At 41.1% G+C, this 27,500-nt stretch overlaps 4 protein-coding genes and 1 non-coding gene across 11 annotated transcripts in view; 2 read left to right on the plus strand and 3 right to left on the minus strand.

Moving 5' to 3' along the window:
- Window positions 1-1,881: 1,881 nt before the first annotated feature.
- On the minus strand, window positions 1,882-4,899 carry si:ch211-107p11.3 (GT1 domain-containing protein). 5 transcript variants are annotated; one of them, XM_060873697.1, is made up of 7 exons: window positions 4,592-4,899; window positions 3,965-4,032; window positions 3,724-3,894; window positions 3,565-3,635; window positions 2,800-2,856; window positions 2,598-2,666; window positions 1,882-2,516 (listed from the first exon to the last, which is right to left on the minus strand). In XM_060873697.1, the coding sequence occupies exons 1-7, from the start codon at window positions 4,750-4,752 to the stop codon at window positions 2,379-2,381; spliced, it is 735 nt and encodes a 244-aa protein (XP_060729680.1). In that variant the 5' UTR covers window positions 4,753-4,899; the 3' UTR covers window positions 1,882-2,378. The 5 variants fall into 5 exon arrangements, with proteins under 5 accessions (XP_060729680.1, XP_060729683.1, XP_060729681.1 ...); XM_060873700.1 differs by having other exon boundaries at window positions 1,882-2,504; window positions 2,800-2,853; window positions 3,962-4,032; XM_060873698.1 differs by having other exon boundaries at window positions 2,800-2,853; window positions 3,962-4,032.
- Window positions 4,900-5,823: 924 nt separating this feature from the next.
- On the plus strand, window positions 5,824-20,418 carry sgip1b (SH3GL interacting endocytic adaptor 1b). The gene is made up of 21 exons (XM_060873701.1): window positions 5,824-6,036; window positions 7,028-7,091; window positions 7,525-7,549; window positions 7,669-7,725; window positions 7,977-8,034; window positions 9,110-9,282; window positions 10,708-10,732; window positions 10,856-10,931; window positions 11,074-11,150; window positions 11,752-11,832; window positions 11,909-11,983; window positions 13,758-14,417; window positions 14,867-14,988; window positions 15,109-15,262; window positions 15,549-15,660; window positions 15,760-15,915; window positions 16,183-16,315; window positions 16,464-16,666; window positions 16,850-16,914; window positions 17,518-17,682; window positions 18,073-20,418. The coding sequence occupies exons 1-21, from the start codon at window positions 6,027-6,029 to the stop codon at window positions 18,093-18,095; spliced, it is 2,514 nt and encodes an 837-aa protein (XP_060729684.1). The 5' UTR covers window positions 5,824-6,026; the 3' UTR covers window positions 18,096-20,418.
- On the minus strand, window positions 12,104-12,176 carry trnat-ugu (transfer RNA threonine (anticodon UGU)). Its single transcript has one exon. It is a non-coding gene; the product is annotated as a tRNA-Thr (tRNA).
- Window positions 20,419-22,142: 1,724 nt separating the features above from the next.
- Window positions 22,143-26,630, plus strand: dynlt5 (dynein light chain Tctex-type family member 5). 3 transcript variants are annotated; one of them, XM_060873342.1, is made up of 5 exons: window positions 22,143-22,275; window positions 22,804-22,931; window positions 23,353-23,444; window positions 25,662-25,786; window positions 25,922-26,630. In XM_060873342.1, exons 2-5 carry the CDS (start codon window positions 22,813-22,815, stop codon window positions 26,123-26,125), a joined length of 540 nt encoding a protein of 179 aa, XP_060729325.1. In that variant the 5' UTR covers window positions 22,143-22,275; window positions 22,804-22,812; the 3' UTR covers window positions 26,126-26,630. The 3 variants fall into 3 exon arrangements, with proteins under 3 accessions (XP_060729325.1, XP_060729324.1, XP_060729323.1); XM_060873341.1 differs by having other exon boundaries at window positions 22,208-22,275; window positions 22,799-22,931; XM_060873340.1 differs by lacking the exon at window positions 22,143-22,275 and having other exon boundaries at window positions 22,671-22,931.
- Window positions 26,631-26,842: 212 nt separating this feature from the next.
- The window catches only part of insl5b (insulin-like 5b), a 912-nt gene continuing 254 nt past the window's right edge, over window positions 26,843-27,500 (minus strand). Inside the window, exons 1-2 of the mRNA XM_060873343.1 lie at window positions 27,450-27,500; window positions 26,843-27,338 (exon numbers count right to left, since the gene is read on the minus strand). The exon at window positions 27,450-27,500 is cut by the window's right edge and continues 254 nt beyond it. Of these exons, the coding sequence (XP_060729326.1) occupies window positions 27,235-27,338; window positions 27,450-27,500 (155 nt within the window). The 3' untranslated portion in view covers window positions 26,843-27,234. The remainder of the gene's footprint in view (window positions 27,339-27,449) is intronic.

Here is a 27,500-nt window from a genome sequence, read left to right on the forward strand (position 1 = left end):
CTTTCTAGAACAATAACGGACCTAAGACCTACCCATGTGGAACACCACCACATGCATTTAATCAGAATACACACAATCAGTACGAGCAGTAGGTCATTTACCACTTTAATCAGCGCTGACAGAGCAACAAGCTTCTACGGTAATTCATTATACTTGTGACTTGGTGCTTGGACCCCTAAATATAAATAACTGCTAATGTTGGGTGTGAGTTCCACTGGTGTAGTAACATCTTAATTATCATGGAGTGTGAGTACAAGACAACATAACTCTCCTTTCAGTGTGAAAGGGGTGGAGTTACTGGGTTCCTCTCTCTGTAAAGAGGTGGAGTTACTGGGTTCCTCTCTCTGTAAAGAGGTGGAGTTACTGGGTTCCTCTCTCTGTAAAGAGGTGGAGTTACTGGGTTCCTCTCTCTGTACAGAGGTGCAGTTACTGGGTTCCTCTCTCTGTAAAGAGGTGGAGTTACTGGGTTCCTCTCTCTGTAAGGAGGTGGAGTTACTGGGTTCCTCTCTCTGTACAGAGGTGCAGTTACTGGGTTCCTCTCTCTGTAAAGAGGTGGAGTTACTGGGTTCCTCTCTCTGTAAAGAGGTGGAGTTACTGGGTTCCTCTCTCTGTAAAGCGGTGGAGTTACTGGGTTCCTCTCTCTGTACAGAGGTGGAGTTACTGGGTTCCTCTCTCTGTACAGAGGTGGAGTTACTGGGTTCCTCTCTCTGTAAAGAGGTGGAGTTACTGAGTTCCTCTCTCTGTAAAGAGGTGGAGTTACTGGGTTCCTCTCTCTGTAAAGAGGTGGAGTTACTGGGTTCCTCTCTCTGTACAGAGGTGGAGTTACTGGGTTCCTCTCTCTGTACAGAGGTGGAGTTACTGGGTTCCTCTCTCTGTAAAGAGGTGGAGTTACTGTGTTCCTCTCTCTGTACAGAGGTGGAGTTACTGTGTTCCTCTCTCTGTAAAGAGGTGGAGTTACTGTGTTCCTCTCTCTGTACAGAGGTGGAGTTACTGTGTTCCTCTCTCTGTAAAGAGGTGGAGTTACTGGGTTCCTCTCTCTGTACAGAGGTGGAGTTACTGGGTTCCTCTCTCTGTAAAGAGGTGGAGTTACTGGGTTCCTCTCTCTGTAAAGAGGTGGAGTTACTGGGTTCCTCTCTCTGTACAGAGGTGGAGTTACTGGGTTCCTCTCTCTGTAAAGAGGTGGAGTTACTGGGTTCCTCTCTCTGTACAGAGGTGGAGTTACTGGGTTCCTCTCTCTGTAAAGAGGTGGAGTTACTGGGTTCCTCTCTCTGTAAAGAGGTGGAGTTACTGGGTTCCTCTCTCTGTAAAGAGGTGGAGTTACTGTGTTCCTCTCTCTGTAAAGAGGTGGAGTTACTGGGTTCCTCTCTCTGTAAAGAGGTGGAGTTACTGGGTTCCTCTCTCTGTATAGAGGTGGAGTTACTGTGTTCCTCTCTCTGTAAAGAGGTGGAGTTACTGGGTTCCTCTCTCTGTAAAGAGGTGGAGTTACTGGGTTCCTCTCTCTGTACAGAGGTGGAGTTACTGGGTTCCTCTCTCTGTAAAGAGGTGGAGTTACTGGGTTCCTCTCTCTGTAAAGAGGTGGAGTTACTGGGTTCCTCTCTCATGTCAGTCTTGCTAGCTTATGATGGCCATCTGCCAACTTGTGTATGTAGATGAACTTTCCTCTGAATGTGTTCAATCAGATCATCTCACTGCACACACACACACACACACACACACACACACACACACACACACACCTCTCTCATGATACAAATGTTTAATTCAACTCCACTTGAAATTAATGAACAAAATTCATTCAAACTTTTGAAAAAAAAAACAAACTAATATAATAAATATAAATAAATAAAACTGTAGACCTTCTGATCCAAACAAGGATCATCATCAGTTTTCAAGTGAGTTTAATAATCACATCTTCAGGTCATTTCTGAATGATTATTTTAATGTGGATTTATTGAACGGAGGATTTTGCCGCTAATCATCTACAGACGGACGACACAAACGCTGACACTTTATGACACTTTATGACACTTTATGAACAGTGTTATTAATATGTGCACTCGGCAGCCATGTTGGCGAGACGGTTGTCTTCGGTCACACAAAGCCAGGTTCCTCTCCGCTGGATTAGGAAGAGACTCTTCTAACAGAAAGTTGAACTGATTGTTAAAATCCATCTTTGGGTTTCAGTAAGATAAGATTTCTCTGGTGGGACTGACGTGATCAAGCTGCCACCAAAAACCATGATCTGTTTCTGAAGGTTCTGTTTAAGGAGAACTGAAGTTTGAGAGACACTGACGTTGGTTTCATATGGAGCCTAAACACTTAATATCCCTGACACAAAGTTCATTTCAGGTGGTCCTACTAATCATCAGTTGACTGTTCTAACTCACATCCAGCTGTTTATCGAGCAGCTGGATCTCCTTCTCGAGCTTCTTCATCTTCAGTTGCCGGTAGGCGATTTCCTGTCTGAGGTAACGTTTATACAGCGCCGTCACATCCTCGTCTCTCTGCAAATAAAACTTCCACAACTCATCATACAGTACTGAAGGAGCGCTGCTGGGACTCTAGAAATAAATAATTATTAAAGAAAAAGGACTTACCTCTGCAACAGCAGGTCCTGAGGGTCCAGAAGGTCCAGGATCTTCCTGACTCGTGTACGCTTCATTCCCCTGCACATGGAGTAAGAGAAAGTACATGGGATTACTAGTCTGTATACTACACTCACATACTCTGTAGTACATGCTGTTCTACATGCTAAACAGCATACAATATGCTAGTAATGTCCAATGGATCACAGGTTACCTCTTCTGGATGAGAACACACCACAATGTTCTTCTCATCTTGTTCTGAATCAGACTGCTGCCGAGGAAAAAACAAATTCCAGTCAGTTCTTTCTTCCCAAAAGACACAACGATAGTCAATAATCCGACGAATGCTTCTAAAAGTTGTTTCCACACATTTATTACTCAATCCATGGATTCGAGTAACCAATCGACCAGACTGAACTCAAGAAGAACATCCAAAGCACCCTTCGTAGAGTAAACTGGGGGATCAGAGTCCATCAGAAAGGTGACTGAGAACCTGATGATCCTGTGTGGAACAACCAGCTACAGGTATCCACCAATCAAACCTTTATGGCAGAGCAACCAGAAGAAACAAGACACTATGGATTTAAACCTTTGGCCCTTGAAGGTATCTGGAGAAAACCAGGCACCATTCATCACTTTGCTAGTTCTATCCTTTCACTGAAGCTTCATGATGGTAGTATGATACTTGTAGATGCTCTTCAACCTGGCTAAACATCTCTGAAGAAACCTGACAGAGTTTGACAGGAACAGCAGTAACATGGGATTGAATGATTATATTTAATAAATAAGAATAGAATAAACTACAGGGGGAAAAAAAAACAACAAAATCCTATGAAGAAGCCATGTGCGCCATCTGCTGCCTACCATAGGAACTGCAATATTTGAATACTATTAAAATATACAGTTATTTCAGGTGAAGTAACATTTATAAATGTTACAAACAGCGACTTTTAATAATAGAATAAAAACACTGACTTACCTCAGTGTGCTCTTCTGCACAATCAAGTACGGTTGGCGCGGTTTGTATAAGAGTTGTAGAGTTTTCTGGCTCTGCAAAGCATTTAATAAATAAGGATTTATATTTATTGTGTCGTGTGGATTGATTGCATGCTGAGGAACAATAAACTGGCGCTGACACCTGTAGCTGTGGGCCTGCCGACACCGACACCAGTGTGCTCGGAGGAAAGGCCCAAGATGGTGCCGTCTATCACCGGTCGCCCTCTGATCTGCCAAAGTGCCACCTCTTCAGCAGGTGAAAACCCGTTTGTCGTTGATCCTTCACCAAACTTCTGCTTCCGCTTCCTGTTGGCTAAAATCAGAAGGAGGTTACGTTTCATTCTAACCATCACACAGAAGACTGAAAACCAAACACTTACCACATTGCACAATGTTCTTGTATTTAATCTTGACCTGCTGCCAGGTACGTTTTATGTTGTTGGGGTTGGCACTGAGAAAAAAAAAAAAAGCAAAGAAACAGTTGAAGCAAGTTGTTCAGAATTGTGCGAAAGCTTGATTTAATTCCATTATCTAAATAACCGAAAGATCTTATTTTTGAATTTTTAGGTCACACCAAAACCCCAAAAACCCACTCATTCACAACTGCACTAGTGATAAAATGAGTCCGATTTAGACGGTCATTCGGTCTCTATAACGTCTGTATAGAATTTTAGGATGCAATCTTAAGCTAGAATAAAGCTTTAATGCTGGACAGTTAGTTGCCTAGCAACAGTATATAGTGATGCTGGTCTGGGAGATACAAGCTAACTAAAGTGTAAACAAAAGTTTAGTTTGTTGATCACTTCGCTCTTGTTCCTTGTTAAATACTTTATTTCTACTTTTAAAAGTGATTTCCAACTTTATTTATCGTGATATTACAGCGTTCACTTTCACCATCACACCACAAACAGTGGGTTATTGAGCTGGATGTGGATTTCTTAGAGTTTTTCTGTATTCAGTGCTGCATCAGATGAATCTACATCAGACCAAAAGCATGAATGGAAACTCACTCATTTAATCTGTCTGCTATGTTCTGCCAGGCTTCTACTCTGGATTTGGCTGCAGCAGCTGTGTTACATTTGGCTCTGATGATGTGTTTGTACTCCTCAAAAGTCTTCATGATGATCTCCTGCTCGAACGGGCTGAAGAAAGCTGCTCTTTCTCTGGCCATCGCTCGGTGCTTCACTTTACTCTGACATGCAGAATTTATACATCTTGCTAACACGATCCGGCTAACGCGATTAACCCGAATAAAGGCATCGTTTCGCGCATGCGCAGTAGATTATCCGTCCGCCATGTTGAGGAACGCATAAAGCATCATCCTGAGTGCACTTAGAGACAAACACGTGCAGTGTAATAACGCTGTACACTAGATTGACGCATGCGCACTACGGAAGTGTACCGCTGTAACGTAGCCATGGCAACAAGCAAGCGCACCAACGCTACTTACATCCGGATTTGTAAACAAGCGAAATAACAATGTACATAAACTATAGAATATTTAATAAACACGATTCTGTAATTCTTTATTTTATTATCTCACACCTGTAGGACATAATGCAGTGAACCTACATACAGAGATTAGACCATATAAATAATACTTAATACTTAATAACAAAAATATTATTTCATTATTGACGTTTTTTTAACGGGCTATTAATCATTACTTAATTATTTATTGATATTTGTTTGTTTTTATTTGCTAATTTATTAGACTATGGAATGAGGAAACATTTGTAACTGTAAACACAAACAAACAAGCAAAAAAAATGATTTATTACATCATTTTTATTCTCTTTATAAATATTGAGACATAATAATAATAATTCTTTTCATAATAGTCTTTGCGCAATAAACAAACAAACATACAAACAAACAAACAAACAAATAAATATTAGTTTATTGCTAGATAGATTTGGGTTTGTAACCGTATTGTACAATAATCTATTATTATTATTATTATTATTATTATTATTATTATTATTATTATTATTCTGGGCCAATAGATGGCGCTAATGAGGCAGTCGGGTTTGTTAATCCGTCAACGCAAACATGAGCCGGTTTAAGACTTTCTGCACATGCGCACTACATAGGGTAGAAAATAATGGCTTTCCCACCCTCTCTAGTGCACTTCGTATGTCAACTGGATAGATTTGGGACGTGTTCTAATATGCGTGTGTGTGTATGTATGTGTGTGTGTGTGTGTCGTCCTGTCCTGGCTTCTCTTTCCTCAGCATCCTCGTCGTCATCATCATCATCATCATCATCACGGTGATGCTGAGCGGCTCTTCGGTGAGAGGGATGATGATGGCGTGTGTGGATGCTGCCTGAGCGCCTGGACAAGAGGAGAGGAGGAGAGAAGAGAAGAAAGACGAGACGGAAATCCTGTCGGTGTCGTTTTATGCGCGCTCGTGCATCCCGGTGGAATGAGAAGCTGCTGCAACCATGATGGAAGGTGAACCGATGCTGCTTTAACCTTCATGTCATTCTCTACAAAACCCTCATCTTTAACACAACCTCGGTTTATTTCTCCATCAAACCTTTCTCAAGTCCTGCTCCAGTTATTTAGGCGTTTATTTCTCTCTCTCTCTCTCTCTCTCTCACACACACACACACACGCACACACACACACACACACACACACGTTTCAACCTCGTCAAGGGTGTGTGAAATAGCTGATGACTCGGGTCAGGTGTCTCAAGACAGGAAACACACCAAAATCTTCAGGAAACCAAGGATGAAGGACCAGAATGTGGAATTATTCTTAGAAACCTGGTGGAGTTAAGAAGAAAAATCACATTATGAGTGCTGGACTGTGATTGTCCAGAAGGTGTTGATTAAATTTCTAAAGCAGCAGCTCTGACAGTAACGCAAGCTGAAATCGCAGGTTTATATTAATGGTTTCTATAGTAACAGCTCATACCGTGGGTCATACGTGGCAAACCGTCCATTTCAGACGATTAGAAAGCGCGTGGAATCACTGATTCGGTTTGGAGATGTTTATTTTACAAGGATGGAAGGAGTCTACTGAGTGAGCCCTGTGTGCCAGTCAGAAGTAAAGCTGGACCTTAAAGTTCTCCACATCTTCAGGACAGAGGAGTTTACACTTCTGTACGGTTTCTCTTTAACACGACACGAGAGAATAAAGAAAGACTAGTGAGGAGACGAGTGTTTATAGCTGCTATAACATCAGTGTGTGAAGGATGATCAACAACGTGAAATGTACCTATGTGTAGATACTTCAGCATGTTATCAGTAGCTCAGCTTTATCGCACCACATCGTTATGTTTCATTTTTCTCCCCATTTAAAAACTTCAGGGGTTACAAACTTTTGCACTCAGCAGTCTCCGGCAGTCCTGGCATTCGTACTACTTTCTACTTCGCTCTGTTCGTGTTCATGTTATTTCTCTCTCTCTCTCTCTCTCTCTCTCTTTACTATTCCTCAGGACTGAAGAAGCGAACCCGAAAGGCATTAGGGTTACGCAAGAAGGAAAAGGACGCTGACTCCACGTGAGTAACTCCATAATGCATCTTTTTTTATTGTTATTCATTTGATTTCAACTGAAACGCTCTGCCTTCCGATTTATGTTTGCCGTCCGCAGCAATGTACACAAGTAATGGACGCTTATATCTACCAGTTCAGCATTGTGCAAAATAACAGGACACGCTCCAAACTTTAGCTCACACCTCTTCCTGTACCAAACTCTACACCAGCGTCACCTGCTGGAAGAAGGACGAAGCTACAATTGTTTTTGCACCTCTTATTTCCCTCCAGATTTTGTGCACAATGCTAAACTGGTGGCTAATCGCTTCTATTACATGGTAACTAGTTAACTAATCAGCCTCTGGATTAAAGTCTAACATCCTCCTGTATATGTTGAGCGTTTAGAAATATGTACTTTATATATCTGATGATGTAATATCCTGTTTCGTTGGATTTTAGAGGCTCGCCCGAGAAAGACAAATCGGTGAGTACAAACATTTGAATGAAGTTTGATTGTTTGAGATCGAACGTTTCGTGTTCGTACTCATGTATTCTGTTCTACAGTAAACAATGAACACTGTTTATGTTTTGTGTCTTTCTCAGAAAAGAGCCAACGGTGCTCCGAACGGGTTCTACGGCGAGATCGACTGGGATCGATATGTAAGCAATGCTCTGAGTCTTACTCTGCTGTCAGTCGGGCTGTGACAGCAGATCTGTACGATCGTATAGCATGATAAGGAAACGTGATATCGGTAGATTCTTTACTGAATATTATCTCTGTACGTTGCGTACGTTTGATCCGTCTTTTTGTTGCTCTTAAAGTGAAACCGGACAACAACATTTGAGGGAATTGTTATTGTCAGCTATAACATTACCCTGACTAACCCTTTGCTTCCATTTGTCTATCCCAGAATTCCCCTGATGTGGATGATGAGGGCTACAGCATCAGACCCGGAGAACAAGGAGGAAATATCCTTTCTCATGTCAAAACAATATCATTAAACTGATCAGTGTTGTGGGGGTCACGGTGGCTTAGTGTTTAGCACGTTCGCCTCACACCTCCAGGGTTGGGGGTTCGATTCCCGCCTCCGCCTTGTGTGTGTGGAGTTTGCATGTTCTCCCCGTGGTGTGTTCTTCTACCGCTTATCCGAACTACCTCGGGTCACGGGGAGCCTGTGCCTATCTCAGGCGTCATCGGGCATCAAGGCAGGATACACCCTGGACAGAGTGCCAACCCATCACAGGGCACACACACACACACACACACACACACTCTCATTCACTCACACACTATTTTCCAGAGATGCCAATCAACCTACCATGCATATCTTTGGACCGGGGGAAGAAACCGGAGTACCCGGAGGAAACCCCCGAGGCACGGGGAGAACATGCAAACTCCACACACACAAGGCGGAGGCGGGAATCGAACCCCCAACCCTGGAGGTGTGAGGCAAATGTGCTAACCACTAAGCCACCGTGACCCCCCTGTCCCCAACTTCTAGGATCTCATATTCTAGCTTTCCTTGTTCCCAAGGCCTTGTGTACCTATGGTCCCTATTTGCAGGGTCCAGTGAACCCTATGAAAAAGGATGTGGTAGCCTAGTGGTTAAGGTGTTGGGCTAACAATCAGAAGGTTGTGAGTTCGATTCCTACGTCCACCAAGCTGCCACTGCTGGGTCCCTGAGCAAGGCCCTTAACGCTCAGTTGTATAAAAATGAGATAAAAATGTAAGTCGCTCTGGATAAGGGTGTCTGCTAAGTGATGTAAAAAGAGGTCCTTGAGAATATAGGAATCTGGGAACATAGAACAATCAGTACAAGAGACCCTAGAACATAAGAGACTGTGTACCTGAGACCTTGATCTTTGGTGACTCCAAGGACCCAACCATGGCCTTAAGGACCCTTTCTTATGTTATATAAATGTTTAGTATAAAGTGGACCATTGAACTGAGTAACACAGGACCCTGTGAATCTGTACGTATTCCTTTTTAAAGCAGGCAACTTTCAGAAACACAATAATCCGGTATTCCTTAACAGAGCTCTACCGCCAGCCAAAGCTAAAACATTCGTCTCATCCAGTGAGTCCGAGGGTGAGGATGAGCCAGGGAAGAAGTTTAAGATCAAGATCAAGCCCCTGGCATCAAATAATGGCACTGTTTCCACAGTGGACGAGCTGAAGGCCTCCGTGGGCACGCTCGCCATCTCGACCTCGCCTTTGGTAAGTTCCAGGTTTTAAATCCTGTCATGTGTTATCACATAATTTTTAAACATGCTTTGTATGCCAGTGATGGATCTAAACGTGTCATCTGCCTTTATTTGTCTGGCAACAGATGAAAAGTCCGGTAAGATCAGTTTTATCAACCTTGTAGAACAGGGAAGGTGCTGATTTAAGAATTTTAAATAAGAATTTTAAGAATCTGCTAAATAGAATAAATTTAATTGTGTGTTGTTAAATAATTAAATACTACAATGCGTTGTAAGTGATTATTATCTTCCCTTCTTGTGTTTACAGAGGCGCAGCCCGGTAAGTTTTCAATTTTTTAATCATTGCGAAAAAAGTGGGATTAGACTCAGTGTCAGGACTCAGATGCCATTCAGTACAAGCACAAATGTGACGGAACAAACCTGCCCCTAGTGACAGGCCACAGCAACAATGTGGCTTTTTAGGCTAAATGCCTGAGAAACACACGTCCTTACAGACCTGCGTTAGGTAACTAAGATGCTAACGTAGTAATAGGATGTGAGCAGACATTGTAAAATGTTATAACCTTAATTAAATCCTGAAAAACAGACTTTGCAAAACATTCAGTGGGGACGTGTCTCCTGACAGCTTGGACAGAGTGCAGGGTGTCAATTGGGATGTCCTATTCATAGCAAATTTGTGGAACTTTCCTTTGGTCGATATCCATCTGCATTGTTTTTAATTATCCAATCATAAGTCTGATAACAAAAGGGGGCACGGTGGCTTAGTGGTTAGCACGTTCGCCTCACACCTCCAGGGTTCAATTCCCGCCTCCGCCTTGTGTGTGTGTAGTTTGCATGTTCTCCACGTCTCTCCCGGTTTCCTCCCCTGGTCCAAAGACATGCATGGTAGGTTCATTGGCATCTCTGGAAAATTGTCCGTAGTCTGTGAGTGTGTGAGTGAATGAGAGTGTGTGTGTGCCCTGTGATGGGTTGGCACTCCGTCCAGGGTGTATCCTGCCTTGATGCCCGATGACGCCTGAGACGCCTGAGGCACAGGCTCCCCGTGACCCGAGGTAGTTCAGATAAGCGGTAGAAGATGAATGAGTGAGTGAGAAGTCTGATAACAAGCACCATATTATTCCAGGGTCCATGTTCCCATGATCATATATTTCCAGTGCTCCAAGTTTCCAGGCTCCTATTTTCCTGAAGCCTTGTTTTCATCATAATAACCTGCACTTCAAGGACTCAGTATTCCCAGAAGCCTACTTTGTTTTGCTCCAGCTTCTATAGAAACCTATGTTCTCAGGGTCCTGTTTTCTGAGGTTCTAATGTCAGAATCTTATTATCATTGGGTCTATGTTGCTGTGGGTAAAAAGAGCAGGATTTAATGGAATTTGTAAATCACCAATAAAAATGATTACCGATAAAGTTTTTAACTTTGCTGACTTCTTTCTCACAGTGTCCACTGAAACGAACAATCTCAAGTAAGTCAAACGTGGGAAAGCTAACATCCTGTAGTTTCAATTTTGATTTGCTAATTTTCTAGCGTAAACAGAGCAAGATTTGTGGATTTCACCGTAAGCCGATATTCATGGTTATTCCTCTAGGTGAGGAGATTGCCAGACCAAGACGTTCCACTCCAACACCAACTCTAACTCCTGGGCCTTGTCCTGACACACCAAGGTTAGCCGCTAGCTATCATGCAGACTCATATGGCTTTTATTTGGCCATTATAAACTGGTCAAACATGTAAATGCTAAAATAGGTTGTGTTCACATTTATTAGTCAGTAATTTGCTTGTTTTGTTGTCCCATATGTTCCATAGTAAGAGGTTATCAGATAATGCTTCAGCTTTTTTCGGCTCTCCTTTTGAGGCGAACTTCGAAGCACAGAACTCAGAAGGTAAACGAAACCTCTTAAGCTAATCCAAGCTGCATAATTTAAGCAAAATGATAATGTGCAGCCTGACATGAATAAAACAGGCCGAGAAAACATGCTTAATCTCTGACAGACCCAAGCATTTCTGGTTCTGTATGTATATACAGCTTTTAGAAGATACACAGTATGCTAAGTGATTTAGCTAGTTTGAGCCTTATCATGTTCTGTTAAAGTATTCATACATTAATAAATGCAATACGTTTCTTAGTCTACTTTATCCATTATCATGTCAATTTGATTGTCAAGTAAAATCTTAAATCATCTAAGGATTAGCCATGTGCTACATAATGCAGTTAGCTTTAGGGTTTAGCATATGTCAGGTCCGATTGCTTATTGATTTACAGAATTATGCACAGGTTATAAAATTGCTATGTTTGTTGTTCATGTTATTTAAATTTATGTTAACTTTAGTGATTAACATGTCGGCTCTGATTGTTTATTACGACGATTATCCGTAGATTAAAAATGTGTGTTTTAGCTAGCTTTTCCATTAGCATGTCAGCTCTGATTGCTAATTACTAATATTTGGAATATATAAAAAAAAGCCTTGTTTCGTCATGTTCAGTGTTTATAGTGGAGCCAGAGCTGTGGTGCCCGTCAACAACACGCAACAGCTCCCCACTGAACAGACGTTTCCCAACAGGAGGTAATCGAGTGCTTATAGAGATTTTTCTGGGTTATGAAATCGACCGTGTTGTTTCATCATAAATCTGTTCTTACAGTGCCACCTCCTCTTCCTCCGAAAAACTTTCCTCCCACTCCACCCAGCTATAGATCCAGCTCTCTGGAATCGTCAGGTAGGAAGGTTTGTTTGTGATTAGTTTTCAGATTAGATTTCAGATCAGAACAATTAGTTTATATCAGTTTATATCATGAGCTTCTCTTTCATGGATTTTAAAGTTCAAAATGTTGCTTGAAGGCCTCAGTGAGACTTGAACTCACGACCCCTGGTTTACAAGACCAGTGCTCTAACCACTGAGCTATGAAGCCGTGTTGTGATGAACCCATTTGTTAGAGCAGTTGTTATGTCAATAAAGGTTTCACACCTTGGCACATTTTGTTCACCTTTTATGTATGCAAGCACCAAGGGTGTGTCACATTGTGCCGTTTAGGCGGGGAACCAAAACTCAGCGTTTAAAGCAGGGGTTGAGAGTTCACTACATACTAGGGCCTTCCAAACACATTTTTGCAATAGAAACATAGACAACACCTCCAGGTTTGGGGATCCAGCCTGAGCTCAGGTTAGTGAGGATTTCTCCAAGCTCTAAAGTTTGCTCCCATTACCCATTGTTCCAAGGTGTGAATGTGTATGCATGGCAGTGGCGGTTCTAGGATTTTTCTGTAACAGGGGCCATCAAGGGGCCACATGTTACACTCAGAGGCCAAGTACAGGTTACATTCAAGCACACAAAATAATTTATTCAGTACGGTGCAAATACATTTCGGCAGTCGTTCCTTTTTCAAACGCTCGAGTGCCGCCAATTGTTTGGGGGTGGAATTGCATCTGTGATCATTGTGAAAAATTCTCTGGTTGCTCGTCTTGTTGCTGATTGATGGAACTGGGGCCAATCAGGGGCCAAACAGATTTCAGCAGGGGCCAGGGCCCTTGTGGCCCCGCCTCTAGAACTGCTCCTGATGCATGGTTCCCTGACTGGTGTTGCTTCTGCAGTGAAATCTCCTGCTTTTCAAAGTGTACTTTTGATAAAACATGAATTGCAAACAACCATTTTCTAGATTATTTGTCCACATGGAAATAGAAATTGAGAGTTCAGAAGTATTGAACTCATGAGCTGCAACTTTCATCCAGTGGTTTCGGTTTCTCATGCTGTAGATCAGAATCCATGGATCCTAGGTTACAGCATGAGATTGTTAACTTTAGACAAGGCTAAGAGGAGATTATTATGGTGTGGAGCTTTATGATGTTTCAGGAAGGCCCTATCAAGAGCTGAACTAGAGTTGAACCAAGACCAGTGCTTTAAAGACTGAACTACAGAATAATATATATGTTTAATCTGGAAATTACATGTACATCATTATGCACTGTGGATGTGACTGAAAAAAAAGCTCACACACAGGGTGTTTACTACCTTACGTTATAAACCACCTACAGTGGAATTATCTTAAAGCTACTACAGGTTTCAATTGTCATAGTTTTAACCACGACTTGCTCAGACTGTAGGTAGGAGTAACAGCACATGATGTAAAAGACTAAACCTCTCAGTTACACCAGATTACAACCCATTTTCAGGCAGACTGTAATTTCTCAAACCACCTATCATGGGATTGATCGTTCCGATGTGGAAGCCCCGGGGATAGATTAAATCAGATTTTTTGATGTAGGTCAATGCGTCTTTTCATGGTCTTTTGCTAGTCAATATCCTAGATTCTTTTTCACTTTTCTGTAATAATCAGTTCTAACTGTTGAAGGTATATCATATCGCCAGTCATGGCAGATGTTGATCACATCTAAGTCTAAATCTGCTATGGTGATGCCATTTTGTACAAATTCACTTCTCCAATTCTCCTAAATGGGTCATTTCTAGTTAACTAACAACTATGTTCTTTGGGCAGGTTATTACAGTGTTGTTCCAAGTGTCAGCGGAGAAAGATCATCTTCTATATATCAGGACATTCTACTATCAGACCTTCCAGGGGGATCTGTTCTTCCTGACATGGACAATGTGTTTGCCCCATCGGATACCCCCAAATCAGAACCAGAGATGTTTCAGTCCAACTGGGTCAGTTTTACAGATGGGACAACTGCCAGGCCTCCACCACCAGATGAGCCTGCCCCTTCCCCACCTCTCTCATCTTCTTCTGAGGACACACCACCTACTTCACCTCCTGCTTCCTCCCCTCCTCCTCTGCACCCTATCCCTCCACCTGAATCTCCTCCTCCACCACCTCCAGATTCCTCCCCAGACTCTCTATCTCCTGATAATCTGACCCAACCAAAATATTCCACATTCCACCTTCAAGAGTCTGGCTTTTCTATAGCTACACTTCCCACTATATCTTACCCCGTCATGCCCCCTCTGCCCACAGTGGCACCTCCACTTGGGCCACGAGATGAAGCCAGAAGAACACCAGATTCCTTTGGGCTAAGAGAGGAAATCCTCTCACTTTCCACCTCACCCAAGGACATTGGCATGGGGGGTTCGCGTGGCACACCACCTCCACTGCCCCCACTCACCTACAGAAGTGCAGTTGTCTCACCAGGGCCTGGTAGCAGTGAGTGTTCTGCATTCTTATAAACAATAATGATCTTCTAGATAAAGGTATATAAAATGTTTCTTTGAGGTTATAAAGTTTTTCTCCTTAAAATATAACAAATGAATATGCAGATGTTATGTTAGCATTACAGAGAAATGAAGTTTAGGATGCCAAGCACTATACGTGCAGTTTTTCCTACAAAATAGAATGGTAGCAAAATTTAGGGTGGATGTTTACCAAACATTGGCCAGTGGACACTGAAGATGTTAGGTACCACCAATTAATTTATGACTTTGGTATCCCGAACGATAACAGGACCTCGACAGTCAGGGGAAAGGTGTTTGAATATAATACCTACAAACGTTCAAGATCTTCCTGCATCTTTAGTTATAATGACAAGCTGGTAGTGTTTATTTTTAATATTGTGTGCAGTTTTCAGGACGTTACACATTTTTCATTTTCTTCAGGGCCTTCATCACCTGCACGTCCGGGCACTCCTTTATCTGCAGGTAGCCCTATACCACCACTCCCACCCCGCCCATCCTCGCGGCCAAAACTTCCCCCTGGCAAACCAAACGTGGCAGATTTGGTACAATACTCTATTCAGTCCTCACATCAATTTTCTACATTTCAAATATTGGATTTCAAATAGAGCAATTATTGTAATTTTTTTTTTATTGGGACAATCATGTGTACTATTGGCTTCCAGACTTGGCCCTTTAGTGCTCCTGTCCACTCATGGAGTCCTCCACCACTGGCTCCGCTGGCCAGAGCAGAGAGCAGCTCCTCCATTTCTTCCATCACTTCCCTCAGTGCTGCATCCACACCAACGCTTGGCAGAGAGTTTAACCTCTCAGTCTCAGGTGAGATGTTCTAAAACAAGGCCAGTAGGCTTGGGGACCCCGGGTTATCATACATTGCCTTTATGATGCTTGTCAGCAGAATGGCAAAAAGCTCTTCAAGCTAAACACCATGATCTTTCTACTAGCCATTCAAATAACTTGTATAACTACTTCCCATACCATTACATGCATGCAGAATGTAAGGTCAAGGCTAGATTACATAGGAACTAGCACTTAATAAGGTCTCCATTTAGGACTGTTCTTCCATTAGAGTAAGGGTGCATCTGTGGTTCTATCTTTGTTTTAGCCTGTTCCCGAGGACCAAGTCCACTTACCATGGGCCCCCAGGACACTCTACCGGTAGCAGCAGCCTTTACAGAGACCATCAGCGCCTACTTCAAAGGAGCTGACCCCAGCAAGTAGGGACGACACTGATCAAGTTCAGCTGACATGAACTCGTCTCAGTCATGCTCGTTAACTCATTAATCCCAAACATTCTACACTATGTGTCTCTGCAGGTGTGTGGTAAAGATAACTGGAGAGATGGTTCTGTCCTTTCCAGCAGGCATCACGAGACATTTCTCAAGCCAACCAAATCCTCCAGTACTGACCTTCACCATCAGCCATTACAGCTGTCTGGAGCAGGTCCTCCCCAACCCTCAGCTGCTCTGTTGGTAAAATCTATGTGTATAATGTCAGAGTTTGGAAAAACTGACTCTGGAATATAATTTTGTACTTTGGCTACAATGGAGTCCGAGTGTGTGAATGATGTTGCACTGTTTCCTTCTTGGGTTTATGCCAAAGCTTACTATACTGTGCAGTGTGAAAGGTTTCAATTATTTTCATTTTGCTCACACTGCTAAGATTTACGAATATTATGAGAAATATTTGGTAATAAAAGCTGGACATCCAGAGTTAACCATACTTTCACTTATGCACAGTGACCATATGCCTGCTATCTCCGACTGTAAAGAGTTTCGTGTAAACATGCCCAACCTGATGACCCATCTAAAGAAGGTGGCAGATCAGAGGCCTCAGGCTACCTACTACAATGTGGACATGCTGAAGTACCAGGTATTCCAAGAACACATTTCTATTTTATAAGTAACCAACAACCAATATAATTTTGTCTAAATGTATTTCCAAAAAAAAAAAAAACATACAAGAGCACTTGAATTCTGGACATTTGCTAATGGCGAAAATGTAAATGTTTTTTGCCCAGGTGATGGCGCGGGGCATCCAGTCAACGCCATTGAACCTGGCACTAAGCTGGCGTGGCGATGTTAACAGCACTGACCTCAGGATAGACTATAAATACAATGCAGAGGCCATGCCCTACCCCACACCTCTCACCAACATCCAGTTCCTAGTGCCAGTGGATGGTGGTGTTAGCAAACTTCAGGCCATGCTGCCTCCAGCCACATGGTGAGGATCTGCGCTAATAATAACTCGGCAACAGTCTGTGCTAGTTACCTGATGATTATTTAATCATTGTTCAAATTCCAGAAATGTGCAGCCTTTGCGAATGCACTCTTGATGTTTTTGATCCCTGTATGATTATACTAGAATGGCCTATTAACTGTTATTTATTATTTTTGGTTCTCTCAGGAACCCAGAAACACAGAAGATACTGTGGAAAATTTCTGAACTCTCCCAGAAATCAGAAAACGGAGGTACAAAGAAGTTCAAGTCAAAGTCAATTTTGACACAAAGACATTTCGTGTCATACTCATTGGTAGTGAGAAGAGTACTGAAGATCTTTGATTTGTTCAAAATAACTCTGGTTAATGAAATTATATTATTTACGAACAATTGTAGCCAATGTGGGGGCACGGTGGCTTAGTGGTTAGCACGTTTGCCTCACACCTCCAGGGTTGGGGGTTCGATTCCCGCCTCCGCCTTGTGTGTGTGGAGTTTGCATGTTCTCCCCGTGCCTCGGGGGTTTCCTCCGGGTACTCCGGTTTCCTCCCCCGGTCCAAAGACATGCATGGTAGGTTGATTGGCATCTCTGGAAAATTGTCCATAGTGTGTGAGTGAATGAGAGTGTGTGTGTGCCCTGCGATGGGTTGGCACTCCGTCCAGTGCCCGATGACGCCTGAGATAGGCACAGGCTCCCCGTGACCCGAGGTAGTTCAGATAAGCGGTAGAAGATGAATGAATGAATGAATGAATGTAGTCAATGTTGTTAACAAATGTGTACCACTTCCTGTTCTGAGAATGCTATAAATTACATATTTAGCCAATAAGACTGGTCATGTGTGTGTTTTTCATTTTAGGAGTGGGGGCGCTGTTGTGTCGCTTCCAGCTAGCCGAAGGTCCAAGTAAACCGTCACAACTTGCCGTGCAATTTACCAGTGAGGGAAGCACGCTGTCTGGCTGTGACTTCCAGCTGCTGGGAAGCGGATACAGACTGTCCCTGGTTAAGAAACGCTTCTCGACAGGTGTGTACGTTTAATAAATCAAGAATAAAACATGACAGGACATGCTATCGTAGGAAAATATTCATCAGTGTAACACTGGAGTTTACAATCAAAAGGAGTGTTTTATTCCTCTAAACTCCACTGTCCTGAAGATTAGAGTTACAAAGCGCTGAGACTGGAGACTCCTTCCACAAAGTTTTTTTATTCTATCCATGAGCTGTTACTATAGAAATCATACCGTATTAGATGATGTGCAGCTTGACTACTGTCAGAGCTGCAGATATACAGAATCAATCAACACCATCTGACCAACAACAATCCAGAACTCAGCAGCACTGTGTTGTCAACGTCCAATGTTATTAGATATATATTTTTGACTGATATTTTAGTCTTATTTGATCTGTTTTGCAGGTAAATATTTGGCAGATAACTGACATCAACTAACGACAACGACTCATGGAACAGAGTGACTGCGGCTTCAAGTTCACCACTGAACGGACTTAACTATGTTTTTAACATTGAAAGAAATTCCTTAACTTAGAATTTCACAACTGTTGGCTTTCTGGCATAGAATTGTGTGTGTGTGTGTGTGTGTGTGTGTGTGTGTGTGTGTGTGTGTGTTTTAAGGCAATTTCAGGACAAATGCAATACAGCCACATTCTTTGCTGGGTTTATGCACGAAGGCAGCGTTTCCTCTCAGAGCTTGATAATGTGTGTGTTTGTGTGTGACTTAATATCCTGGGCATGTGCCGATAATCAAGTGTTTAAAATATTTCAATATACATGATATTCCAACATGAACAATTCTTTAGCTTTTTAGCCTTACTTCAGAAAGTTTCTGTAAGTTTCTGAAAATTTGAGATAAGATAAACAGAACTGTCTCTATGACTGAAAGATTAGATTGTTATGTAACATCAAGATTTAGCTTAAAAGGATCTGAAACTTACTGTATAATTTGCTAGCTAGCATTCGAATGCTTGGTTTAAGTAGCTACGTATGAGACAAGATATTTTACCTACCGACAGGCTAGCTAGCATTTAATAACTAATACTACAAGTTAAACCCCACTACTTTATATTAGCTTGCTCATTGGGGAGGTTTAATATGTCTAATTTTTTTGTAAGCTAGTTAGCATTTCTTATGTAGCCCCCTATATTGGCACAATATTAGATGCAATGCAGGATAAAATGTTAGGTCGCTATTTGCTCTATGTCAAAAATTAATATAATACAGCAAAAGATGTTAAACCTGTTAGCATGATATTCTATAAAATGCTTACATTTTGTGGGCTAACACGTGTAATACTGCCTAACTGGGAGTTTATGTTTCTTACTAGCTAGCCTCAGGTAACTAGCATTATTTAGTTACCTAGCTAACTAGCTACAAATAGAATTTAATGATACATAAAACATGAAATCGGCACATGCCTGGCAATATTGTGTGGCGTTAACCCCAGAGTTTGTTTAGCCAAAACAATTACAGTAAGGGTGAAGTGTTCAGTTATGTTTTAAATGTTTATTTCCTTCCAAAAACAATGTTAATAACATGGGTTATATTAGACACTATATAAATAATCCTGGACTTCATATTTACCTCAAATTTTTTAAAATGTTCTAAACAAATGTTGAATTCAAGCAGGACTTGGGGAACAAAATGTGTAAATCGCGCCAGAGGAGGAAACGTCGTACAAATCGGATTAGTTTCATATGAATTTCGATATTCGTGTTGGTTGTGAGGTGATGTTATTGTCTGTGAGGTTGAAAAGCAGATATGTTCCATTATTAGATATCGATAAACTCTGGAATTCAATTTACATGCAACATAGCGATGCCTAAACATTTTCTAATCACGTGTCTTGAATCAAAAATACTAATAATGTTGATAATTAAGTGGCACAGAATCTGTGTCAGGATTTAATGCAGCATTCCGTAGTATGAACTATTTACCATTTTGATTTTCCACAATGTGGACTTTTTTTAACGTTTTTTTTTCCTGTAGCAATATTGATGATTGTGTATAAATGTAAGATAAGAATTGTTATATGTATGTCTAAATGGATATACAGCTTCTACGTATTATCGCAAGCCAATGTTCAGTAGCTGAAAAAATTCATGACAGCACTTTATTTCAATGTTCCTTTCATTTGACGTTAGTTTTCTTCATTTCTTTTTAAACGCACAAATTATTTATTTAGTATCCGATCGGCTATCTAAAAGTCAAAAAAAAACTTTTTCAGCATGTATTGTACGATGCTTTGGCGTATTCTAGATATGTGTTTAATTTATCTAAAAGTCTTTACAATTCCCCCTGCCACCAGGGGGCGATGAGAATCAGACAGATAAACTCACAGATTCCCACTTTATCATTAAGCAAAATGGCTGTAATTTAGACATCAGATATACATCGGTCTCCTGGTGGTTAGCATTGAGTTGGCTTTTAAGATTCCTCAGTTTAAGATCTAGCCACAATGCTAGCAACAGTATTTTTCCAAAAAGCTAAATATAAAACTTAGTGTTTGTAACTTTCCTCGATTAAAAGCACATTTCACTAGACCAAGGCCACAACATGATTTATGCCTGTTGTCTGGTGGCTTGTGTCTTGTTAAAGTAATATAACTCTGTTAGGTTAGTAAAAGCTTTCTCGAAGTTTTGCTTTTTTTTATTATGTATTAAATTTAATCTTTTATTTTCTGTGCATTCTGAGGGGAATTCTTAAACACCGAATAATGTACAATGAACCTTTTCAGACGTCCATCAGAAAACGTTTTCCTTTCTTTTTTTTTCTTACGTTAAAGTAAGTTTTTTTTTTGTTTTTCAAAATGTTAATTCCATTTTTATGTATTTGACATTTTATGTATTTTAATCATTAAAATGATGCTAGCTGCTAATCACTTTCTAGCTAACACAAAGTGATATCAGAAAACATAATTAATCTAAAGTATTCATAAGGTTAAAGCTGTTTTCTATAGCGGTGTGTTACATTTCTAAATGTTTTTGAGGATCGTGTAAGAATTCTCCTCAGAAAAACAGAAAACCTGATGGAGACGTGGCCTTTTTTTGGTAAGAATTTGTAGTAGTTTTTAATCAAGAAAACATACTAACACCTAGCATTGCGGCTAGTCAAGGAATTTAAAATTCTTCCTGATTTTCATAAATACCCGTGATCTTTTTAGTCCTGACAAGAAAATGAGATGTTTGTGTTGATCACGCTTCAGGATTCCAGTGTTAATTAGATGATATTATTGATTAAGGAAAAGTGTTAGTTGTTGTTGTTGTTGTTGTTTTTCAGGGGGTTAGTATTAGTATTCTCTGTAATGATGAATGCTAATTGTTTTGATCAGGAAGAATCTGGAATTTTACCAAAATCAATTTAGCAGATTATTTTATTTTGTGCATTATTATCATTTTTAGATCTTACATGGACCTGCAAAGGGATTTTTCTTGTGATGTGTATGTCTGTCTTTGTGTCCGTGTGTCTGTGGGTGTGTCTGTCTGTGTGTATGTTTGTGTGTCTGTGTGTGTCTGTCTGTATCTCCCTGTGTGTGTTTCTGTGTGTGTGTGTGTGTATGTTTGTGTGTGTCTCTGTGTGTGTGTGTCTGTCTGTGTGTGAGTGTATCTGTATCTCTGTGTGTGTGTGTGTGTGAGAGAGAGAGAGAGAGAGTGTGTGTCTGTCTCCCTGTGTGTCTCTGTGTTTTTGTGTGTGTGTGTGTGTGTGTGTGTGAGAGAGAGTGTGTGTCTGTCTCCCTGTGTGTTTCTGTGTGTTTCTGTGTGTGTGTGTCTGTCTGTGTGTGTGTGTCTGTATCTCCCTGTGTGTGCTTGTGTGTGTGTGTGTGTCTGCGTGTGAGTGTGTCTGTATCTCTGTGTGTGTGTGTGTGTGTGTGTGTGAGAGAGAGAGTGTGTGTCTGTCTCCCTGTGTGTCTCTCTGTGTGTTTCTGTCTGTGTGTGTGTGTGTGTGTGTGTGTGTGTGTGTGTGTGTGTGTGTGTGTGTGTGTGTGTGTGTCTCGCTGGTTACAATTTCATCCCATAGACAAAATCCATGTGTGAAGTGAATACCTGTATTTATCAGTTGCATCTTGTTCTCTTCACAGATTAAACAGAATATGCAAGCGTGTAATGTTTAGGAAACGGCCTTCACACCATTATATAAAGCCTGGGAGCGATAGGTATATTAAAGGTGTAATATAAAGTATTAAGATAAAAAAAAAAATAAACGAATGAAAATCACCACTGTGAGATCTACGTGCTCGTCACTATGCTAGCTAGTTAGCTGCTTTAGCTGCTAGCATGCTAACATTTACTCCTGTAGATATGGTTGGTATGGGTATGGTCATGACTAATAATACTCCGTTCTTTCCTCCGTTATAATGAAGGAATAAACAAGTCATAAAAAATATACAAGCTTTATTACAGTCAGAGTAAATATTTAAGTTATTTAAATAATTATTCGATGCTAGTTAACACGAAGGAGGCGTGACAGTGAGGGGAAACCCCGCCCACATCTCCAGTTTCACCCAATGAAAAAGCTGCATCGGCGTTTCCATGACAACACGGCGCTACAACACGAGCATTGTTCCTGCTTCACTCAGGTCTTGTCTTGCTTATCAAAGCCAAATCGGTAAGGTTTTATTATTTTATTAATGCACTCCCTGTTTCCTTATTTCCACTTCAGAAAGCTAACTAAATTGTGTTTAAAGTGGTGGAGGATAAAAACAAAGTGTTAGTTTCAGAGTAAAAATCAGATGATCACATGCAGTAAATAAATAAAGTGTAATGCAGAGAAATGTTCTGCCATCTGTCAGTAACAGCTAATGATCAAATTATAATGGGAATTAGATTCATTCATTAATTAGGCAAATCTCATGAAGCACTTATATATATAAACACACACACACACACACACACACACACACACATATATATATATATATATATATATATATATATATATATATATATATATATATATATATATATATATATATATATATATATATACACACATATAACTTAGTTTAGGATCAGATTAAGTATTAGAGCAGGAATTCACCAACTTTTTTTTCCAATTATATGAGAACATTCACGAGACTGTCGTAAAGGTCTTCAAATGTCCATTAAATATCCCTGATGTGTGTGTGAAGTGCAGCGTGTGATCATGTCTGACGTGGCAAAGGAAAAGGCCATTCGGCTGCTGAAGAAGCGAGAGAGCATGTCATCTCTGGGCAGTCAGGACGTGAGAGCCAGGAGGGAGGAGTACACTTTCAAGACCAAGGGGTGAGTTGTTGACTTCCTGTCTCATATGGATTAAAGTCATGCTTTGGTCAGAAGTGAGATGTCCATCATATTACCTTTACACCAAAGGTAATCGATTAGCTGAAAAGTTTCGCACGGCTGCTACAAGTAGTGGACGTGTACAGCAACCAGCTTAGCATCTAAATCATCACAGTCCCACAACAAAAATGTTGTTTGGCTCAGTAACAACAGAATTGTCATTCAAATCCACTGATATGTACAAGCTCCACCTTCATAAATTAGGCCACGCCCATACCTGAGTCAGATGCTTACATTAGTTCATTAGTAGTAGTAGTAGTAGTGTGTCCAGTGTGTCCTTTCTATAAACTATTATATTATAATATAAATATAGCCCACTGCTTACATTTGATGAGTGTGAATTAACCCTCTTCTCTCTCTATAGCTCTATCAGTAGTGTGTCCTATATGGACGAGGCTGGTCACCATGACGAAAACCCTCGTCACGCAGTGCAAATGGAGAACACGTACCAGCTCGGTAAGTCCAGACTTTTCTTTGTTATTAAAAGACTGAATTACCAAGAAAAGTGTAGCTGGTTGCAGACATAAATTTCCCGCAGACTATTAATAAACACGGAATTTCATTTCTAGAACTAGATTTTGCTTGATGTTTATACAGCATCTGTTTCCCAAGGAAAAAAAAAATTGATGAGGCTGTGGTATATCGGTGTGGTATATCGGTGTGGTATAACGGTGTGGTATAACGGTGTGGTATAAGGGTGTGGCATAAGTGTACGGTAAAGGTGTGGTATAATGGTGTGGCATAAGGGTGTGGCATAAGGGTGTGGTATAACGGTGTGGTATAAATGTACGGAATAACGGTGTGGTATAACGGTTTGGTATAACCGTATGGTATAACCGTATGGTATAACGGTGTGGTATAAGTGTACGGTATAACAGTGTGGTATAAGTGTACAGTATAACGGTTTGGTATAAGTGTACGGTATAACGGTGTGGTATAACCGTATGGTATAACGGTGTGGTATAAGTGTACGGTATAACGGTGTGGTATAACCGTATGGTATAACGGTGTGGTATAAGTGTACGGCATAACGGTGTGGTATAACGGTGTGGTATAAGTGTACGGAATAACGGTGTGGTATAACGGTGTGGTATAAGTGTACGGTATAACGGTGTGGTATAACGGTGTGGTATAACGGTGTGGTATAACGGTGTGGTATAAGTGTACGGTATAACGGTGTGGTATAATGGTGTGGTATAATGGTGTGGTATAACGGTGTGGTATAACGGTGTGGTATAAGTGTACGGAATAACGGTGTGGTATAACGGTGTGGTATAATGGTGTGGTATAATGGTGTGGTATAACAGTGTGGTATGAGTGTACGGAATAACGGTGTGGTATAACGGTTTGGTATAACCGTATGGTATAACGGTGTGGTATAAGTGTACGGTATAACGGTGTGGTATAATGGTGTGGTATAATGGTGTGGTATAATGGTGTGGTATAATGGTGTGGTATAATGGTGTGGTATAATGGTGTGGTATAAGTGTACGGTATAAAGGTGTGGTATAATGGTGTGGTATAATGGTGTGGTATAATGGTGTGGTATAAGTGTACAGTATAACGGTGTGGTATAACGGTTTGGTATAACCGTATGGTATAACGGTGTGGTATAAGTGTACGGTATAATGGTGTGGTATAATGGTGTGGTATAAGTGTACGGTATAAAGGTGTGGTATAATGGTGTGGTATAATGGTGTGGTATAATGGTGTGGTATAAGTGTACGGTATAAAGGTGTGGTATAATGGTGTGGTATAATGGTGTGGTATAATGGTGTGGTATAAGTGTACGGTATAACGGTGTGGTATAACGGTTTGGTATAACCGTATGGTATAACGGTGTGGTATAAGTGTACGGTATAAAGGTGTGGTATAATGGTGTGGTATAATGGTGTGGTATAAGTGTACAGTATAACGGTGTGGTATAACGGTTTGGTATAACCGTATGGTATAACGGTGTGGTATAAGTGTACGGTATAATGGTGTGGTATAATGGTGTGGTATAAGTGTACGGTATAAAGGTGTGGTATAAAGGTGTGGTATAATGGTGTGGTATAATGGTGTGGTATAAGTGTACGGTATAAAGGTGTGGTATAATGGTGTGGTATAATGGTGTGGTATAATGGTGTGGTATAAGTGTACGGTATAACGGTGTGGTATAACGGTTTGGTATAACCGTATGGTATAACGGTGTGGTATAAGTGTACGGTATAAAGGTGTGGTATAATGGTGTGATATAAGTGTACGGTATAATGGTGTGGTATAATGGTGTGGTATAAGTGTACGGTATAACGGTGTGGTATAACGGTGTGGTATAACGGTGTGGCATAACGGTGTGGCATAAGGGTGTGGCATGAATCTGTGGTATAAGGATATGGTATAAGGGTGGGGTAAAAGGGTTTGGTATAACGGTTTGGAATGAGAGTATGGTATAAGGGTGTGGTATGAGGCTGTGGTAAAATGGTGTGGTATTAGGCTGTGGTATTAAGGTGGCAGTAAATTAAACGATTATGCTTAATCAAGGCCCCTCAACCTCAACTGTTCAGTGGTACAATAAAAAAAGGATAATTGTAACCTGGACTGAAAACAGCCATCTGCTAAATGCCATAAATGTAAATGCAATCACTCAGCTTGACATGTCTTTGAGGTCTACCAGGTTCTCCTTTACTTAAGGTCCTTCAAAGCGGTTTCCAGACCACGCAGTGAGGGAGATCCTGAAGGACGTTCTGAGCAGCTACCTGCAGGAGGAAAAGTATGAACCTGAGCTGTGCAGACAGATGACCAAAACCATATCAGAGGTCAGTGTTCACTATGAAGGCTGGAGCTTTCTGAAGGACCGACACCGGACCCTTGATTGCTTCTCCTGTACCAGAACTGGTGTCGTTATGATCACTCCAGATTCAGATGTTTTCCTCAATTCTGTGTTTCTGCAGGTGGTGAAGGCACGAGTGAAAGACCTGATGATCCCCCGCTACAAGATCATCGTGATGATCAGCATCGGCCAGCTGGCGGAGCAGAATGTGCGCATGGCGAGCCGCTGCGTCTGGGATGCCGCCACCGACACCTTTTCATCCTACGCTTTCAAGAACAGCTCACTTTTCGCTGTCGCCAATGTCTACGCCGTGTACTTTGAATGACGCTGGTTGGGGATACGGTTAAGTGTAGGACAGCCACGTCGGGGCAGAACTGGGGATCTGGCTTGATGGAGCTCTTCAGGATAAAAAGCTACTAAAATTACGTTGGGGACAAAAGTCAGAAGTCGGTTGTGGAAGAATGGAAAGTTTTACTGGAATCTAATCATGTGATGAGATACGATGGATGGATGGATAGATAGATAGATAGATAGATGAAGCCTCTTTTTTAAATTCTTTTTTCTTTTTCTGTAGATTTGTTACTATATTTACAATTTTTACATAAGTACACCGCAGTAACTGATGAATGGCTGGATGGATAGACTGATGGATAGATACACGGAGGAATTGGTGAGTGGATAAATAAACGGATGGCTGCATGCTTATGCAGATATATGGATATATGGATGGATGGATGGATATTTTTCATACATGGAAGTATATATAAAAAGGTGAATAGATCAATATATGGATAGATTAGTGACAAGTAGGTGGATAGATTGGGCTGATGAACGAATGGACAGATGGACTGATGTGTGTGTGTGTGTGTATACTGTATATATACGTGTGTGTAGTAATTGGGTGGATGGATGTGAATAGTAAATAACTGTAAAGCTCTGTAAAGTTCTAAATATAATAATGATTAAAAAAACATTCTTTATTAATCGTGTCATAAATCATGAGAAAATTCAGTCATTTTCATCACCATAACCATCATCATCCTCATCTTCAGATACTCAGCAGCACACATTGTTTTATTAGTCTGTATCTCATTCAGCTTTACACTAAACATTAGTGAATTAATTGGACTGGACGACGATTATATGTATTAAATTCACTATTTAATCTCATTTGTATTGAACATCATCTTCTTACATTCGTGGATAAACATCTGGAAGTGATTAAACCCATTTATAAATTACGATATGGTTCAGTGATGAAACTCAAAGAAGACAAAAGTAATACTTAATGTCACATGTTCTTATTTATCAGGATTGTGTGTGTGAAAAAAATCTTCTTGCCAAATGGATCTATTGCAGCTGCTTTCTCTTTCTTCTCTCTTGCTTATCGTCTTCAGTCAGGACAGGACAGACACGCGGCGGACAGACGTCCTCTCAGCACATGAGCTCCAGGTCTCTCTTCCTGCAGCCTACTTGGCAGCAGAGATCCAGCAACCCTGAGTCGTCACTCCTCCTGAACCTCGGCATGTCCTCCAGCTCTGAGACACATCAATTCACCACATGTTTGTTAGTAACACTACAGTTTGAGGTGTTAGCTGACATTCTGTGGAGAACCATTCTGGTCATTTCAAATTCACACAGTTACTGACCCTTTGTGAAGATGTCATTCAGGCTCCTCCTCCATCTGGAGCCACCGCACG

This window comes from Tachysurus vachellii, chromosome 7 (genome assembly GCF_030014155.1).
Source record: "Tachysurus vachellii isolate PV-2020 chromosome 7, HZAU_Pvac_v1, whole genome shotgun sequence".
Classification (NCBI taxonomy): domain Eukaryota; kingdom Metazoa; phylum Chordata; class Actinopteri; order Siluriformes; family Bagridae; genus Tachysurus; species Tachysurus vachellii.

Excerpts from the sequence above, each read along its gene's own strand:
- si:ch211-107p11.3 (XM_060873696.1), bottom strand. The coding sequence starts at position 4,752 with ATGGCCAGAGAAAGAGCAGCTTTCTTCAGCCCGTTCGAGCAGGAGATC. Across the intron at positions 4,033-4,591 it reads ATAGCAGACAGATTAAATGA|TGCCAACCCCAACAACATAA; the intron begins GTGAGTTTCCAT and ends TTTTTTTCTCAG. Across the intron at positions 2,667-2,799 it reads TGTGTTCTCATCCAGAAGAG|GGGAATGAAGCGTACACGAG; the intron begins GTAACCTGTGAT and ends CTCCATGTGCAG.
- sgip1b (XM_060873701.1), top strand. Across the intron at positions 8,035-9,109 it reads ACCCGGAGAACAAGGAGGAA|CGCCAGCCAAAGCTAAAACA; the intron begins ATATCCTTTCTC and ends ACAGAGCTCTAC. Across the intron at positions 14,418-14,866 it reads CTCACCAGGGCCTGGTAGCA|GGCCTTCATCACCTGCACGT; the intron begins GTGAGTGTTCTG and ends CATTTTCTTCAG.
- dynlt5 (XM_060873342.1), top strand. The coding sequence starts at position 22,813 with ATGTCTGACGTGGCAAAGGAAAAGGCCATTCGGCTGCTGAAGAAGCGA. Across the intron at positions 23,445-25,661 it reads GGAGAACACGTACCAGCTCG|GTCCTTCAAAGCGGTTTCCA; the intron begins GTAAGTCCAGAC and ends CCTTTACTTAAG. Across the intron at positions 25,787-25,921 it reads TGACCAAAACCATATCAGAG|GTGGTGAAGGCACGAGTGAA; the intron begins GTCAGTGTTCAC and ends GTGTTTCTGCAG.